This window comes from Coptis chinensis, chromosome 9, assembly GCF_015680905.1.
Source record: "Coptis chinensis isolate HL-2020 chromosome 9, ASM1568090v1, whole genome shotgun sequence".
NCBI lineage: Eukaryota > Viridiplantae > Streptophyta > Magnoliopsida > Ranunculales > Ranunculaceae > Coptis > Coptis chinensis.
In genome coordinates, this window is record NC_141464.1 from 12,733,578 (window position 1) to 12,753,811 (window position 20,234).

General features: G+C 34.4%; 1 protein-coding gene across 8 annotated transcripts; it reads right to left on the bottom strand.

Annotated features, from left to right (window-relative positions):
- Nucleotides 1-564: 564 nt before the first annotated feature.
- On the bottom strand, nucleotides 565-6,169 carry LOC147474807 (aldehyde dehydrogenase family 7 member A1-like). 8 transcript variants are annotated; one of them, XM_086582999.1, is made up of 9 exons: nucleotides 5,726-6,169; nucleotides 5,443-5,604; nucleotides 4,884-4,982; nucleotides 4,479-4,563; nucleotides 3,651-3,685; nucleotides 3,392-3,501; nucleotides 3,143-3,217; nucleotides 1,529-1,653; nucleotides 565-779 (listed from the first exon to the last, which is right to left on the bottom strand). In XM_086582999.1, exons 1-4 carry the CDS (start codon nucleotides 5,762-5,764, stop codon nucleotides 4,549-4,551), a joined length of 315 nt encoding a protein of 104 aa, XP_086439125.1. In that variant the 5' UTR covers nucleotides 5,765-6,169; the 3' UTR covers nucleotides 565-779; nucleotides 1,529-1,653; nucleotides 3,143-3,217; nucleotides 3,392-3,501; nucleotides 3,651-3,685; nucleotides 4,479-4,548. The 8 variants fall into 8 exon arrangements, 7 of the variants coding, with proteins under 7 accessions (XP_086439125.1, XP_086439122.1, XP_086439124.1 ...); XM_086582996.1 differs by having other exon boundaries at nucleotides 3,143-3,270; XM_086582998.1 differs by having other exon boundaries at nucleotides 3,392-3,532.
- Between the last annotated feature and the right edge of the window lie 14,065 nt (nucleotides 6,170-20,234).

Here is a 20,234-nt window from a genome sequence, read left to right on the forward strand (position 1 = left end):
AAACTATATTTAAGTATTTTTTCATATCACTACCACTACACCAAAAAGGGGGTTTGGTAACGGTAATAATTGTTACTAATATTTTTACTAACGCTTATATCCGTTACATCTGGGGTGTTACAGTCACTTACATAAATATTTGTAACGGATATATTCGTTACTAAAATTAATTTAAGTAACGCTTATATCCGTTAGTGTTCCAATTTGTAACACTTACCTTGCGAGTGAATTTTGTTCATTTCATGACATTCGTCACACTTATGATCGTTACTAATGTCATTGACCAAATAGTCAATATTTATTTGTAACAAATTTGTAACGGATATATCCGTTAGTGTATGGGGACTGTTTTGAAAAAAAATATAATATATATTTTAGCCCGGTTGTTTTGGATATGGACTACCTGCTCCTGCTCCTCCTACACCCACACCCACACCCACACCCAAGCTTGCAGTAGCACACCCCACCATAAAAAAAAAAAAAACTCCATTCAAGTCATATAACCATGTAAAGAAACACAAAATACTTCTACCATTCCAAACACAATTTATACCAACTCTACCATTCAAGTCAAACAAATATATTTTATTGATCATAAATACTAAGTCTTGACATAAAAAATATGGTACTAAATGGGTGAATGATTTCTTACCAACAAAATTTACCATACACATTTAATTCATTAATTACAAGTACACCTAATATGTCCAACTCAAAACTTCATTTCTTTCTTTGACATGCACTTCTATAAGAAAGGCTTGCTTTACAACGCCTGCACACTAGCAAATGGTTAAAAAAAAATTATTAGAAATGACATTACCATAATGTATTAAAAATAAGTCAAGCTACTAGAAAATGAAAAAATTATTACTGAAACACGATGCATATAGACGGTGGCAACCTACGTTCATACATGAAATATATTATATGCAAAGTGTAGGAAGTTACCATGAACTTAATTGGTGTCTAGTTCAATAAAGGAAAAATAATCAAAGGCTTAGATTGCTCGTGTTGTTCCCAAACATACATAGTGGGGTCCATACCCGCATAGCGGTGTTCTTTTTAATGGTACATATCTACAAGACTACAACTACCTTCATTTCTTCCTTTCTTTTACTAATTATCTGGTAGAGTGTACCATGGAGGAAAGTAAAAAAAAGGTAAAATAAAGCCAATTACACGAAGGATAGACAACCAACACAATAGAATTTTTTTTTTTTCTATTCAGATCAAAAGATAGACAACCAAAGTAGCAAAACATAAAGTAGATCACTAAAAACCCTATGGACAAGAACAACAGTTATCTATACCAATGCAAAACATTTGACCCCACTACTTCGATCCATAACATATAGTTTGACCCCTAAAAACCAGTAGAACCAAGTGCTGAAAACCCATGGTTCAAATTGGATTAACAGAAAAGGGAAGAAGCTTTTTGTTAGTCTTAAACTAGTAATCTAGTATTATAAATTTCTAAATGTGCTTTGTTGGAAAGCCTAATGACTTTCAGAGAGGAAAACATACATACCTCTCAAAGCAAAAATGATTGTATCGTCGGACATGGCAACCACTACCTTGAACAACTTGTGAAACCATACCCATTGGACCAATAACACTCCCCCCTTTATAAACCACATTAAATTTCCTCGTCACCTACATCCAAAGAAAGCAAACTCAAGTCAAACATGAATCGGTTCACCAAATGTAATAAAAGAACCCATTTCACAAAACAAAAGGATTGTTCAAAACATACTATGCATTTACTTCACTAAAAAAGGCATCTTTGGATAACTCTGTTAACACTATGGAAAGATAAACACCAAGAATCGAGCAAATTAACTAGAAGTGTTCCAAAACAACCAAAGAGAAAAGACAATTCAATAAATTCATGTTATCGAGACCTAGCTTGGTATATTGGAGCTGAATCAGATTCAACAAACAAAGAGCGATACCGATAGTCTGATCAATACATTTCTATGGTGCCCAAGGCAGGTTTGTGATGTGAGTTCTAATTTGCACAAGGGTGGGTAGACATGTCTAATGAAAACAATATTTTCAAAGGTGAGCTGATGTTTCTAATGTATCTTAGAGCAATATTGTTGAACCTATATTTGGACCAAGACGCTAATATAAATTAAACACGAATAAAGTTGAGTGGTGTGCTATTCAACTTCAAATTTTGTAAACCTCAGAAGCATCAAACCAGAACGTTGGTACTAACATAGAAAAAATGAAGAACTTGAATAAAAATAGCTAAAAGAAGGGGTCAACTTTCGCTCATCCTAATGGCATCCTCAATGTCAACAAACTCACAAATCAAAATAGCTAGAAGAACTATTTTCCTTCAAACAACAATGTGTCGGGGCAAAAAGGACATGCATTTAGATTTTTCCTTACGCCTTTTTGAACGAAACTTAACTATTCAAGTGTTGGTGACCCGACAAACTAATCGAGTTCTAAATCATGCAACCCTCCAAATGACTTCCCTAAACTTTGTAAGTAAGCTAAAATGGATGGAAAAGTCCAATAAAATCAGCACAATAGAAGGCGTAAGGAACAATCTAAATGCAAGCCAATAGTGGGATACAACCCTTAATAAAATCAGCATAATAGATGGCGTAAGGAGCAATCTGAATGCAAGCAACCAGATGGGATACAACCCTTAATAAAATCAGCACAATGGATAACGACCCTTAATAATATCAGCCTGATAGATGCAAGACAATTCAACATTATCCAAAGAAACACCACCATAAGTTGTTTCCTCGCAATTCTATAAGTTGTTCCCTTTATGTATGATTTACCTAGTCATGGGGTTAATTACTAATAAAGTTTACCTTTGAAAATAAAGGAACAAAAAATACTTGTATGAAGTTGCACATGGCTTGTTCCAGACCCAAAACCCGAGTGATACATACGCACAAACAAACAAACATAGAAATAAAAGAGAAGGTAGTAAAAACAAAGATGAGCAATGAATACTTCTTCAAGGTAATGGATGCAACAACAAATGATGAACATCCAAAAGAAGTGATTCCTCAACCCCAACCATATTGACAAGCCTGATTGATGCTAATTCTAATTGATAAAGTCGAGACAATAAAACAATGAAAACAAAGAAGATGAAGAAAAAAAAACTAACCAGAATATTAAACATCAGACTAGTCAAATGCATTCAAAAGCTTGACGTCGTCATATATTAAAGATCAATGGCACCCTTCCATCCAAGAATCAAAGAAGAAGCTCTTTTATAAGACCATGAAGAGTTATCTAATTACAAGCATAAAAAACACATACAATCTTTATAGTATGAACAAAAAACAAATCGATGAATACACTTTCTACAACATAGATGTACTAGAAAGAGGAAGAAAAATGTGATATAACTTACAAGTTTGTGTCACATGAAAAATTATCGACCTTCCCAATCATAACAGACTCCAAAGATTTGTTCTCATCAATTTGAGAATGTCGTGCATGTTCCATAACAATACAACAATACTGTAAAGGTTCAATGTGCCGAAGCTTTTCACTTGACAAAAACAAAAATGAACAAGGAATAAACCAACCCATTATCTGAAGATTGATTTCACTAGAAAAAAAAAAACTAGTAAAAAAAAATAATAAGTAACAAAAATTCTATAACTTGCCTGTGTCCGTGAGAGAAAAAGCTATGTAGCACAACCTAGGAAATCAAACAGAAAAAGAAACAGTTTATAAGGAAAACTAAATCTTAGATAAACATAAGCTATTTAATTAATACCGAAATTCCTTAGATTTCTTATTAGCCAACCGAAGCCCAAACCAACGAAATATCCCAATTGATGATCGAGAAGCGTAAATTTAGAGTCCAATCTTGCAGTTTCAATACAAAGCTTAATTTCCACAAATTTATCGACAAAATCTGAACCAAATAAACCTAACTTGAACATGCGATCATGGAGCACAATTAAAAAAAAAAAAACTTAGAAATTAAGCTAGATGAGGTTTGGGTAGAAAAAAGAAAGTGTACCTGGTTTATTTCCTTCTTAAAATCGGGCTAGGGTTGGACAGAGGAGACGGGGAAGTGTTCGATGGAGGCTTGAAGAGAGAGAGAGGCGAAAATGGGAAATCATCGGCACAATTTTTCTCTATTTAATTTAATGTTATCTGTTAGTTCCGAATATACCCTTCTGTTCATTATTTTAGTTGTTTGCTAACAGACACAATTGTTACCAAACATTATTTTAGTTGTTTGCTAAGCCCAGTGTATTGTCCACATTGTTGTAATGTTGGTCTAAGACACAAGACAAATAAATAAGATAAACTATTGCCACTACTTAAAAAATGGAAAACAATTCAAAGTCATTTGTATGTAAATCTGGATTTAAAACCATAGAATGGTTGCAAGCATTTGTTAACAAACTTAAGTACTCAATAACATAAAATTATATCTACTTCACAAGTAGCATAGTTAAAAGACAGATTTTGGAACCTACCTTAGTTTTGCATTGCATACTACAATTGCAAGGATCAAAAACAGAATTGAGGCAACACAATGGAACAGGGCTACTCGTTGTGAGCCTAAAAAATAAGGGAAAAAAATGAAACAAAATGACACTTGATTAGTACAAAATGTCAAGGCAAACAAGCAATGAAACTTAGAAGTAGTTACTCGCCTTATATAATCCAACGATAAAAACATAAAAACCATGCTATCTAACCATGATAAAAACATAAAACCGTACTTATTATTCAAGTAATAAGTATAAGAATAAGAATAAGAAAACTTACAGCTATGCGAACCTTCTTAATGAGAGCCATATATAACAATACAATATAACAACACACACATGGTGAAGAACGTGAGAAAATAAAATATAAGATATGGAAATGAAATCTACCTTTTCATCAACACATTTGAAGTGAACAGATACACAGAACCTATTATTCTCCACTTTAGCAGGGAGTGATTTGGTTTTCTCTAATAGTGCTTTATAAACCTGTAATTTTTGTCAAAAGCCAAACAACATTAACTTCATAGTTTTATATAACTTTTATTACAACTAGTACAACTCTTATTTTACCATTAGTTCCCAACACCCAAAACGAATAAAGAAGAATCAAGATTACCACTACTTTCCAATTATATTGAGGGCAATAAAATTATGTAAAGCTTCATAAAGGTCTCTTGGGTTTCTATTAGTAGGGTTTTTGGTATGAAGCACCCCAGATGCTTCACTATAGTTAAATTTTTTTTAAAAAAAAAATAATAAATAAATAATATTAACAATATGAAAAATATTAATAAATTACATGCCAAAATATTATAAATATTAAAAATGACAGTTAAATTTAAACAAAAAATGCATGCACCTTAGTTATAAGAAACACTAGAAGACAAACACCAAACTTACGACTGGGAAACATAAACCGACTTTAATCGTAAGAAAAAATGATTACCTGAGTTTTTATGATTTCCATTCCCTTTTCAAACTTTTCCTTCGACACACTAGTATGTAATGGCCCTAACAGCGTACCCTTCTCTAATGGATCCCCCATTTGAACTTGCTTGTAAACCCCAATTAGTTGTTCCAGTACACTTTGATATATACTTTCATGGAGCTGCATGTAAAGAATATTTCAAATTGTATCAACAAAACATCATTAAAAATCAAGAAAATGGAATTTATGGCAAACATATCCCCTCCCTAATGTAATAGCATAAGTTTGGGGAGGAACTTACTTTACAAAGTACATCCCTGCGTACACCAATTAGGATCATGCTAAATCTCCACGTTATTTGATCCCGGTGGCTCGGATTTTCGGTGCACCAAGTCACAATGCAACATTGATGTCACACTGCAAAACAACCGGACTGAAGGGCGCTGCCACATGGCGGCTTATATGTTTTAAAATTGCATAATTAAAATGCCAAAATACCCCCAAAACTCCCATATGGTCACAGTACTCGTTTCCAAATACCTTTGCCACACGGGCGCCACGTCAATTAAAAATTCTCCACAAGGATTTGATTTGTAAAATTAGTGTTGTTTCCTATTTGAGTAAACTACAAAACAAAGGCTCTATGCCCAATTCCGTGAAAAAAAAAACAATCTTAAACGCTTTGACTAATGTTATCATTTCAGGACTCTAATGATAAACGAAACTAAATTACCGACCCTCGACATGTTGTTGCGGTACCGACCAGCCGATACCAACAAACAAAGACAAATAACCTGCGTAAACGGACTGACTAAGCGGGATGTCTGCATCATCCATGACAATTATGGCATTGTTCCCACTTAATTCCAGTAAGCATTTGCCAAACCTCTCACTCACTGTGTGCTAAACCTTAGGCCCACCTGGAATTGCGAATGTGTAAGAAATGGTTACTGCAACCAAATGAAATGATCTAAGATTCTCAGTCTGTAAGCACAAGACCATCCGTCTATTAGGCCATGAAACGAAAGGAAACGAATTAATTTATGCGCAAATGAAACGAAGTCCCAATATTAGGCCATGAGCAAAATGTGAGTAATAAAACAGTGATAGATTACAAACCGAGAGAACAAGTAGCTGCAAACCCCCACACTACTAACTTGTGCACCATCAATATTTGCTATAGAACATCTTTGGTTTCACAAGCGGACATATTGCATGCCATATATCGATTGAGATTGCTGGTTTTAACATAGAAATGTAATAAATATTAAAACATAGAGAGAAAAAATAATATAATATAAGTTTATTATATGTATCAACCTCAATGTAGTCTCCTTTCTTACATATTTGTATTGGACTACTTGCTGTTCCCAGAAGCTTCCCAGTTTCGTCAAACAAACCTACTTGTTAACAAAAGTAAAACGTTTATTTGTTTATTAATTTGATGAAATGGAAAATGAATGTTACTTGCACAATGAATGTTACCATCGATGAATCCAGTTGTGAAAGTAGCAAAGCCCTAGTTTCTTTTTCCCAACCAAACCCAAAAAAAAAAAAAAAAAACGAAATTTTCCCAATTGGGAGCATAAATTTAGAGTCCAGTGTTACAGTTCCCACACAAAACATAATTTCCCCAAATTTATCAACAAGAAAATCAAATAAACCTAACTTGCACAAAAAAGGAGCACAATTAAAACAAAAAAAAATTAGAAATTAAGCTAGCTAGGGTTTGGGGTAGAAGGAGAGATAAATCATATCAGGAAAGTGAGAGAGAGAGAAAGCGTACTTGGTTCTGAGTTGACAAAGGAGATAGTGTTTGATGGAGGCTTGAAGACTTGAGAGAGACGAGCGTAGGAGATATCGGCCATAACCAGTTTTATTTAATTGTAGTCTCTTCCGTTAGTTCCGTATATACCCTTTTATACTTTGTGTGAGTTGTTTTTTATTTGTTCCTAACGGACACAGTTGTTACCAAACAATAAAATGATGTTTTAATAGTAATTGGAAAAATAAATTGAGATATACTAACGGATACAAGAGAACCTAACAGTTATATCCGTTAGGAAGGCAGTGACGGATATATGTGTTACAAATGAAAATTTTGTAGCATTACAAAATGGCCATTGTGGTGTAGTGTACCATGGATTTGTGGCCTACTTAATTAGTACCCGTAGTGTTATGCGAAACAACTGACGAAGTTGACGATTCAGTATAGGAATACAACCATCGGGACGATTCCTTGATAAGTTACAAGTAATTAAATATCCTCATACTGACCTGTAAACTCATTTATACTAAGATCAATTACTTTATTGACTAATCTCCCGAGCAAGTGAGCCCACCAACATACTATTACTGAAATCCAAATTTAACTGTTGCAATCTTCTAATCTCTAGCAATATCCAAGGGAACAAATGCCAAATCAAATTCTAATTACACAAATCTAACAGCTCAAACATCTTTGGATTGGAGGTATACTGCCATATTGACGAAGACACTACTTAGGAGTATTCAACCAATTTAAACACAAAGGCCTTAACCAGGCCATCTTTAATGTTCAATGGTGTCAAGCTTTTACTGAAAATCAATTGAATCAAATAACTAAAAGTGGAGTTGAATTACCGAAGACAAATACAATTTCCACACAATCGAAAGTAGAAAAATTGGAGGAAACTCACATGCAATTGAAAATCATAACACAATTGTTTAACGGATAAGTAAACAACCTCATATGATAAGATAAAGTTTATATTTGTATTCGAAACCCAAAAGAAGCACATTAAAACAGACAAATATCAATAAATAAAAAGATATACGAGTTTGAATATTGACTGTCACTCGGTCCTTGGAAATCAAACAAAACTCTTGCACGCCATTGTTGATCATCTCCACCTTTGTAGTCACATGTCATCCTAATCATCAGAAGACAAAGAAAAAGGTCTTAAAAGAACACCAAATAGATGAAGAAAATAAATTACAAAATAAGCAAATTGAAGAGATTTTAAAATCCATCTCTTCGTATTAGTTTGGAGTCTAAAGACACGAATACACGATGATGATTATTTGGTTATTTTTTCTACCTTTTCATCTGCTTTTCCATTATGTTTTCTTCCTAGTAGGAGGAATGCTTTGGTGGCTCGACAACTGTTGCCAAGAAAGACAAACGTTGGTGATAGATCGAAGGCTCTTTAGGTGTTCTCTTTTTAAAAAGTTTTTGTATGCTACTATCGCAACAACTTTGACTTAATATATAAATAATGACACACTTATTTTGCAAACACTTCCAACACATTAGCATATGAATCAAGAAGATACAAACAATAGAACACATAAACCAGCCTGAAACCTAATAACTTTTAAGAAAAACCCGACTACTACATGAAGTACTAAGTCATGTAATAAAAATGAAGCTACATATTCAAACATTCTACACACTACTTTCATAAAATATATTGGTAAGCATTAGTAGCAGAACATATGCACAAGCGGTACCCCACACATAATGTCATATTGCTATCATGGATTTTTAACACTTAGATACCAAAAGAAACCACAGTATCAAAACTCAATACAACCTAATTAAGAATTCATCAGCAAAACCATGCCCAACAAAAAAAAAATTAAAAATTAAAAATAACCAAAACCCACACACTATAATTTCAAATTCATGCAAGGATAGCGTATGTAAACAACAACTCCAATGAAAATTAAGCAACTCCAAGGAAAACCACAATCTATAGCTAAGATAAAATAGCACAAACATACCTTTCACCAAGAGCAACGAAGTCCTCCTCAGAAGTAATATCGTATTTACTAAACCTCAACTGCCAAACAAACCAACAAAAACACATGAACTTCACATTCTCAAATCTCATGCAGTGAACCCAATAGAATCCAAAAACAAAAAGTCGGGAAAAAATTGAGGAAAAACTTTCAAATACAATAGGTTGCAAACAAAACCCGAAACCCAATTTCACGCTTCTAAAAAAAACCACAAATCTTCAAAAGGCTTCCAAGCATATACCAGATTTTTCTAAGAACACAAAATGAAATATCTAAGCACACCAAAACTAACTCAGGAACAATAGATATGTATAAAATGTAGGAAAAAAGGCAAGAACGGTTACAAACATTTTACATGAAAGCTAATCTAATGTAAAGATATGATTACTCACTAGAGGATCAAAGCAGGGCTTCTCCACTAGCACTATTTCAAATATTTCCCGAAGATCTTCCTTGTTCCACAAAAACAAATACCAATAAGGTGAGAGAAATTACTGGCAACCAATGCGTATTTACATAAATAATGAAAAATTATAAAGTATAGATGGAAGTGTAGAATGCAGAATAGTACAAATTGAGAAAACACACAAAGAAAAACAAAGCAAGAAATAAGTTATAGTTTAATCAAACCAATTCAGGAAATGGCTTATATAATGAGTAAATGTTTATGTTTTAGTAACGATGGAGCAAAAGGAGAGAGAAAAGAAGAAATATTAGAACACAATCTACAAATGCCTCACCTTTGCCTCCACATTTAAATTTCCATAATTGTCGCCTCCCATCGTAGACCTAAACGTGAATGTGTGCAAGTGAATGGAATTGGAGTTCCAGTATGCTACAAAACTAAACACAATCAAGTCCAAGATTATAGGAAGACACATTGGCTATAAATCATCAGAGGACATAATCTCATATATACAAAGGAAAATATACTTACAAACGTCTACGGCTCTGATCGTGAAACTTTGTTGAACTTTAACCTCACCTTATGCATGAGTGCACTTAGCTACCATTATAGGGAGAAATGCATAGAAGAAGGCTCCGACCATTTTAGAAAAAAAGAAGGTTTTGATGATTTTAAAAGAAAAGAAGGTTCTGGCCAATTTAATATGTATTCAAAGAAGAAGCTTAATGTTTTAAAGAAATTGCAGTTCTAAACAAACCATATATCGATTAAAAGAAGGTTATCAACTTGCTTGGCGCTATTTGGTATTTATTGAGAAAATCAGATACAATAGTACCATCATGCTCTATAAGTCTCATCCTTGCATCGCTAGGCCAGCTAGAATCATATAGATCCCTGATTCTGCTTATTAGAAATTTAGAACTGTAAAGTAAATGGTGGTAGCAGTTACTTGGTGGTCTTGTGATGTATGATTGACGGTGATTTAGCATACCTACATTCCTATAAAGTTTTGTCTTAAATACATCAGCCAAAATACTTTATAACTATCAAAGTTTTCACATAGCTAAGCAGAAATCAATCAAAGAAAAATCAATAAACTTATGAAAAATTTAATTATCATGCACGTAGAGAGAAATATATGGATCTTCAATTCCATAGGTTCGGCAAAGCCCCGCTCATTTAGAGGTTCCTATGCAATAACATGGTAATGCATCGAAATAGTTAAACATCTCAAAGTACATTATCAAAAAAATATAAGCTAAAAATCACAATACATCAGTACTAATATGAAGCTTGAGATCTTGAAAAAATTGGAATAAAAAACAACAAATGGTACCGATAACTCTAAACCCAACCCTAAACCCTAAATTTCTTAAGTTAAGTGTTGATCAACAACATACATTATCAAAGTCGCACAAAACATACATATTGCAATTATAATGGGCCATTATCGAAGCCAAAAAACTAATGCAAACAGATTATTACAAAAGCAATAAACATATTACAAAAACTATTTGCAATCGATGCCAACCTGTAAACTTTGTTGCTTGAACCAAGGTGACTCCTTGTAATGTTTAAGATGAATTCATTTTTTCCGGAAAAAATAGAAATAAATAACTATTACAGAATACATTCTCAGTAGTACCTGACATCACCTGGATAGCTTGCAATGACATAGAGAAACTTCTGAATGACTCACTTTCTTTCAATGATGGACTGATCCCAACCTTAATCACTTCTTCATGATGATCCGAAAGTCACCTTAACCTTGCTTATTTGTCTTCCTAATGGTCTCGTTAAGCAACAATTGTTGAGATTTTTCAGCTGCCGCCTTGCCTCATGGACTGTATGAACCAAAAATAGCACAAAATGTCTAAGTTTGAAAAGATATAAAATTAGTATCTCCAACTTAAGTTAAAGTACGGTTAGTTTCCAATAAGAGAAAAGTCGTTAACAATGCCATCAATATGTAAAAGATAATAACCACTACTTTGAAGAAAAACTCTCTCAATAGTATGCCAATTATTTATAGCAATACGAGAAAAGACCAACTTGATTGAAATGGTAACTAACCATCTCTACTACCAGTACATGGAGTCACTCGGACCACTTTCCGTGTTTCATTGCCTATCGAGAGAGCACATCTTTAAGCGTTAGGACTCTATCATGTGTCCAAATGGGCATTGATCGAATAATGCTAATTGCACACAAAACATAATTTTGCAACTTTTGTATTCAAATAATTATCCACCCTTAATAAAGTTTATTCCTATATCCTCAAAGAGCATAAATGTCAAAGCGTCAAGCACCATATGAAGATGAAAAACATATAACATGTATTGCCCATTGACTGAAATGCTAATACTACATTTTTGTATGCTTCGAAAACCACTCCAGAAAGTGAGAATTCAAAAGAGAATTTCAGGGCCATTGATTATAAACACAATTAAAGCAGAGGATATAGTGAGACACATAGTGACACTGCAAACAAATTGTAGAACTTAAAAATTAATGTACAACTTGTGAAAGTAACCAAGTACGATTACATTAAATCACATTCATTCTTCACATTTACCATAGCAACAAAAGTAGGATGGATATAGTTGTCAAGGACCAAAAACCACTAAAGAAAACGAATACATACCTCAACTTTCTACATCTTGTAAAACCCATCTCCCTCTTTCAAAATCTGCAAGCCCAATATGTACCATCTCAGGGATTGTCACTTGATACTTAGTGACATACTTCCCTATGAATTTCTCCTCATTTAATGTCAACGCTGAAGTGACTAAACCTGCATTCACTCTTCCTATCAAACTGTTTGAGTACAGAATTTCCAGCACATTACACCTAGGAATGATCCTTTTCTCAAGACTAAGAGCAAGTATCACTTGGATTTTTCACAATATCCGATAGTTCAAAATTTTTGTTTTACAATTGAAAAACTCAACCCTACCTTGCATATTCTCTTTTGAAAGTACAAAAATACAGGGGTTGCCTCTTAAACATTGAAAGACTCTCCATGAGAAAATCCCAAGCTAAATACATACCTTTTCGAGGGACATGTAACAACCACATCCAAGGAACCGGTTTTGAGTAGTGGGGCTGTTTTGAAACAAGATTTTTTTTTTTACTTCTAATAATAATCATCATGGAGGCAGAAGCATTTTTTACCTGTTCTCATACACATTAGATGATGAGAGCACCTCGGGGTTGTTTGACATACATCCTAGTGTTTTCGTAGAATTTTTGGGTGTATGACATACATTCCAGGGTTTTCATAGGATGGTTTATCGATCCAGTCGGTTGGTGGCCATGGTGGTTGACCCACATAGTGAATAGGCATCTGCTGTGGGCTTGGTGAAAATAGAGTATTATGCTTCCTTAGTGGCTTACGAGTCTTTGGTATGTTGGACCATCTTTGATTGTCAAAGACGACTTTCATGTCTGTAAGTGGTATTGTTCTTGATACTGATACCTCTCTTGTGCTCTGTAATTATGTTCTTTCCACATTTCATTGTAAGAAGGTGTTGATCTAGAATTACAGGGAGTGACTCTCAAGGACAAAAAATGCGAAAAAGTAACTCTCAAGAACACCTTTTTATTTTTGTAACTCTCAAGGACCGGGTAGATGAAAGTTCAAGTATACCCTTGACGCGAAATAAAAAACGGATCGGGTAGATGGAATGTCAAGTATACCCATGACGTGAAATAATTAACGACCCGGCCCAGACGAAATGACCTGGTGTATTTAGTATGAACATTGAATGTTCATACATCTTTGGGTATGAACATTCGATGTTCATAGTGAACATTCAATGTTCATAGTCCTTTGGGTATGAACATTCAATGTTCATAGTCTTTGGGTATGAATATTGATTAGGTATGAACATTCGATGTTCATAGTCCTTGGATATGAACATTCAATGTTCACAGTCCTTTGGGTATGAACATTCAATGTTCACAGTCCTTGGGTATGAACATTCAATGTTCACAGTCCTTGGGTATGAATATTGATTGGGTATGAATATTCAATGTTCATAGTCCTTTGGGTATGAACATTCAATGTTCATAGTGAACATTCAATGTTCATAGTCTTTTGGGTATGAACATTTAATGTTCACAGTCCTTGGGTATGAATATTGATTGGGTATGAACATTCAATGTTCATAATCTTTTAGGTATGAACATTTGATGTTCATAGTCCTTGGATATGAACATTCAATGTTTATAGTGAACATTCAATGTTCATAGTCCTTAGGTATGAACATTGATTGGGTATGAACATTCAATGTTCATAGTCTTTTGGGTATGAACATTCGATGTTCATAGTCTTTGGTCCTTTGGGTATGAACATTCAATGTTCATAGTCTTTGGGTATGAACATTGATTGGGTATGAATATTGAATGTTCATAGTCATTTTGGTATGAACATTCAATGTTCATAGTCTTTTAATATGAACATTCAATGTTCATACATCAATATATTGTATAAGGTGCATTCACCTATTTGGATATGAACAATCATTGTTCATACACCAGCAGAAGGTATGAACACTCATTGTTCATAGTAAAATGACAGAAAGGGTAAAATTGGAAAATATTTATTTTAAATCCGGGTCATTTGTCCTTGAGGGTTATTTTTACGAAAGGGTATAACTGACATTTAAAAAAAGTAAAATGGCCGGGCCAACTTATTTTGTCCTTGAGGGTTACTAAATTTGAAATCGTGGGTTCGTGAGTTAGTAATTGCTAGAATTTGTCCTTGTGAGTTACTCATCAAAAACCGTGTCCTCTAGACTTCATTTTCTTCAAAATTGGGTGTTAGGCCCAATTTCTTGCTAGAATTAACAATTGTACCTCTAGGATTGCTAAAGTTCCCATGGAAATAATTTTGATCCTGGCCATATCCTCTTTCATATCTTGAAGGTCCTGCTGGCCTAGGCACGTTCATTTGTATGGTTGTTTGGAACATGATACCGATTTCTTTGGATAATCCAACAACGCAGATGTACTTGGGTTTCATTTGGAGTGTGTTCTGAAGTAGCCTATGAGACGCTTTATCCTAAATGATGTCCGAGATAGCTCCCCCCCACTTGTGGCTGTAAAAGCAAATACAGAAATTTGGCATTCAATTAATAGTGATTAAATCTAGTCAACCAGTGTATAATGTACAATAATGGGTTAGTCAACTTAATCACCATTGGAAACTCAATATGTCCGAATATGACAACACGAAAATCAGATCGTTACCAATATCTAACGGTGTTTTGATTGCATGGGAGAATTTTCAATGGTAAACCCGACTTTGTAATATGAAAATATTTGAGCTAGGAGAATCCTAATTTTTCACTTGCTCCAATTCTCAAATGGAAGTACCGAGGCAGGGAGTTACGATACATACAATTACTATCACATGGAAAAGTCCCCACTACAAAAAGATTTATCCATCCCAAGCATTTTTGAAGCACCCACCCAAATCCCCATGGCTATCTCAAAGTATCTTTCGGATGAAAGGAATGGCCAACTTAACCAGGTTTATCATACTAACTAGGGCGGACTCACTTCTCTGCAAGACGGTAACATTTTTTACTTTCTTACGTCAAAGACAAACTGTTCTCTCGGTACTTATAGCTTCGGTTTCCTCCAATACCGACAAAAAAATGCACATTTTAGACCTTAGAGCAAATGAATTATTAGAAATTAGTCTCACCTATCTCTAGCTTGATGGCGCTGCTCTTTGTTGTCTTAGGTGCCATAGTAATTGAGAGGGGTTTTACATCGAAGGATTTATAATCTGTTATCAAACCAGAAAATAAAGAGGCGATATATTCAAATTGAAAAGTGTTAAATCGACAATAGTAACAAACTATGATGCAAGGAAAGATTCAACCGAGGGATTTTTTTTTTTAAGAGAGCGAATGAGGGAGATTTCTTTTTGGTAACTGAATGAGGGGAGATTTGAGAGAGATAAAACTCATAAAAGAGAAAAAGAGAAAGACGTCCCGGGATATATGTTTTTTTTTTTTTTTTAGCTTTTACCTTTTTAAGAAAGAGAGAGAGAAATGTGCGCATAAGAAGAAGAAGAGAAGATGAAGAGAGAGACGGCTGGTTTCCTCGCATTGAAATTCGGCATAAATGGTAATAATTTGGCAATTAATGTGAAGGCTAAGTCGCTAACAATTGAATAGTGGCATGTAGTTGATTTCCGACTTGAATTTACATATACATCCTTAAAATACTATGTAATTTTAAGGGTATAAAATTTTGAAATGACGAAGTAGTCCTTCTTAAAGGCATTGAATAATTTGTTTGAATATTTTATCAAGGGTATTTAGTGGTAGAAAAAAGGCTAGTCCAATTTAAATGTCCATGTTAATTATGGTGTACTCTACTAATTGAGATGACCGACAGGTTTGTTTTAAGAACCATGCACCGATATATGACATTTAGGGCATGGTCTGATGATCAGATTTGGTTTTTGTATGTCCGAATACATGGATTATTACATCTCTTGTAGATAGGTCCTTCTTAAGGAATTGTCTTGTTTTACTGTGCTAATTAGGCCCTATTCCCAATAGTTCACAAAAAAAAAAAGGAGCACCTACGAGGCGAAGGATTGGTTGAGAGTAATACTTTCGTCACACCCGATAGTCTCTACGCGCGGTAAAGTTTTCTAAAAAAAACTAGTGCTCTCTTCACACCCCATTCTTTGTTAATATGACCATTATACCCTTAAATAACTCTCTCCACACCGCATTGTAATTCATACGTCCAACTCTTTGCTCTTCACCATACTTACAACTCCACCAATACTCCTACCACTCATGCTCTCTAAAATTTCTCCCACTCCCTCTCTTGTTATTTTAGGTTAGTCTTGAGTCTCTCACAAAATTGTTGTTATTCCCACCAAATTTTCACTTTGAGAATGGGCTCAAGTGGTGGAAGCAATATTCAAGATAAATTCTCCCACCAAAATCAAAATGATAACTTTCAAGGTTCTCCAAGTGACATGGAATCAGCTTAAACACCACTGCAATCCAATTATTGTTCTGATGATGAACTCCAGAACAATGTTGAAATTAGCTATCCCGACATGACCGAATCATTTACAACAATTGAGATAATAATTTGAAAACTTGTATTTTTATTTATTTATTTATTTATTATATCAATAACTTAGCAAAAAATAATTTTTTGTCAATAATATCTAAGATCAAGGGTTTATGCATGTCTTCAAAGATCGTCACTCGTTGATCCAATGGTGTTTGACAGTTGATATTACTGTTGGAGTTGCGGTTGTGATATTAAAGTCTGATAATTTGGGACTTGGGCGAAAACCTAGAGTTTTCTTGAGTTGTGAAAGGAGTGGAAAATTTAGACCATCTGTAAAGCCGAAAATATTGAACCCTAGGTGGAGACAATGTAGTAGCACTCCGATTGATCTTCCTAATGGGTCATTTGATATTCACCCCTAGCTTGCACAGATTCAGAAGAAGTTTCAGTCGCTCTCAGATGAACAAAAGGTTTTGATGCTGAAAAAGTGTACAGAACTAGGTGATCCAAAGCCAACTTTCATGTGATAGCCTCGGGTTAACACCAATGTAAGGGGTAGGCCACCTGGAATAAACATTGGTGTGAAGACTTGTAAAGGTAAAAGTGGCACAAAGAGGGAGCCTTCAACTTTCGAGTATGCACAAACAATTGAGGAACAAATTGCAAGTCAAGAAAGCAAGAATAGTAAAGCCAAGAAGTTGGTACCATGCAAAAGAAGACCAAAAGGAACTCATATTCAAGTGTTTGTAGATTTACCTGAAATTGGGCCTAATTGGGACGATATGTTACAAGACTTAAATCCATTGATACGAGACTTCATTGTGGATTGGCAAGATATTGAACCGAATGGACATTGTGGATTTAGCGCGATTGCACGATACTTAGGGTCTAATGGAGATGATGCATGGATTACTATGAGGGCTCTTATGTTGACAGAGTTGATTTCCCATGAGGCAGATTATACTTTAATGATGGGTGGAGAAGAACGAAAAAGAAGCAAGCAAGACAAATCTATGGTGTATAGTTCCATATACAATGAATAGTTTGAACTTCCTTCAATGGGATTTTTAGCCGCTAATACTTTTCAGTGTGTCATTGTCGTCATTGGAGAGAAAGAATGTATGACATACTTTCCTTTGTGGACTGCTCCCCGATCCAATTAGGTGTTCAGATAAGCGGCAATAGGCCACATTGGAGGAGGCACACATTTTGTGAAACTCATGCTTGAAAATGATAGTCCTATTCCACCACTTGCTCCAGGATGGGAGTCATTTGCATGGACATAAGCTTGGGATTAGACAACTATAATGGGACCAAGGATTGTGAAGTGGTATAAAAGGTGGTTCCAAAAAATGTTATGGATTTAGACATTTCAGAAACTATCCTTGTATCTTGACAAGATTTTTGGCTTTAATATCTATTTTGTGTATGTATATTGTCGAAATTGCAAGATTACTAATTTAGACATTTTGTTGTTGTTTGATATTGTTATTGTTTCTTGCCAAATTGTAAGCTGCATGTCATAAGTTTTTGCATGGTTTTTGAAGTGGTTTTGACATTTTATTAAAACTAGTTTTTGTTAAGTGCTCTGTAAATGGTATAATATATATAAAGTAAGGTCATTTAGTAGAAATGATACTTTGTTTTGACCAAACTTTGTAGTAGTTCTCTCCCAAGCTTCAGTTGCTATGGAAGTATGTGTTAGGGTTGTCCCTTGCCATGAGGCACCCAAGAGTATGGGCAGAAGTATGCAACTCAGAATGGTATGAAGTATGACACTGTTAATGGCATATGCATCAATGTTTCGCTTAATGTCACCGAACAGAGAAAAGATGTTTTCAGAGTTTCAACAAGTCTGCCAAAGTATGTCATCAGAAGTGGCATAACCTTATTTTTTTAAGTATGTCATCAGAAGTGGCATAATCTTATTATTATTATTTTTTTTAGTTATTTGAGTTTGACGAGAAAACCGAGTTTTGAGTAGAAATCAAAACCGTATGTGAACGATTAACACACCCGTCCACAATGGGATGTGTTTCCAACTTAAAACGGGGTGTGGAGACAATTTTTTACACAGGGTGTGGAGAGATACAATTGGGGTGTGACGAGTATTACTCTTGGCTGATACTCAACATTTGTTATAGAAACAAATTTGTTGTCCTAAAAACAATCAGCATACTTACTTTTAGGCTTCTGGATTTCCCGGGTGTCTCGAGTTTCTTTTTCTGATTATTTTGGAAAACCTCGGATTGAAATCTGATCCCCTTTGTCGCTTTTAGTTTTTCACTACTAATGGTTTGTAGAAGTGAAATTTTCTCATCTCTTTTTTTTTTTTCCGATAGAAATGAAATTTTCTCATCTCAAGTCCCTGTAGCTTATCGAGCCGAGCACCTTGTTAGTAATTCGCCGAATTATTCGCGAATATTCGTGAATCGAATTTTTGAAAGGCAAAACATATAATACTTTCGAATGTTTGAAAGATTCGCAATAATTTACGATTTTTTATCTTGAAACGAATATTACGGATTTTGCCGAATTTTCAAAAATTCAGCTAAAAAATTCGGCTAAAAAAAAAAAAAACTGAAAATTCGGTTGTGTTTTTGTTATTTTTTATGTACTTTATGTCCTCACTCTTACTTTAAGTCCCTTACTCTTACATTTTTAGTGATAAATTAATCCAAAATGTTTGCTTTTATACTTTTTTGGCAATTTTTAAATTGTCATGTCATGGTGTGTGTTTATTTTGAAATTTGAACATTAATTTCAATCCAAGAACAAATAAATGAAGGTACCTATGTGGACCTTGGTTTCAATGTTTTTGTAGCTAAATTGTTTAGATATATTTGTTATGTTGTAAAGAATGACAATTATTATTAATATTTACTAACATAATATTAAGAATTTTTTATTTCTGAATTTTTGCAACCAAACGTTTAAAACACGTATTAATTAAACACCGAATAATTGCCGTATTGCGAATTTTTGACCTAATATTTAACCGTACCGCTTTTTTGAATCACCGGCGTATTAATTAAACACCGCATAATTGCGGTATCCCGAATTGCTAACAATGGCCGATCATACCTGTGCTCAAGTCAATTATTTGTAAATGCAAAAATGATGGACTGGAGTAGCTAGAATAGTGGTTTGGAATATGGAGGGAAAAGCTTATCGAGCCGAGCATCACTCGATTAATTTCTACAGCTTAGAAAGATTAATCAACTTTGTGGAGTCATAATCACTTGGTATTAATTAAGTAAGATGAGAAGACTTGTCTACAATTGCATGATTGTACGTTATGTTAGAGTTACTTTGCATGAAGGATGCCTCATGAGATTCCTAAAACAGCGTAACAACAACACAAAAATAGTACTCTTTCTGTCTCTTTACTTTCCCCACTGTTCTATATAAATCAAACGCTTCCCACTCTCTTACTCACATCTGCTCCTCGATCTCTAATCTTAAGAATGGCATTCTCTTCTAAACAAATGAAGATGCTCTCTCTCACTGTGCTGCTAACATGGACAATAGTGTCTATGACTGTGCAAGCACGACCACTGGCCTC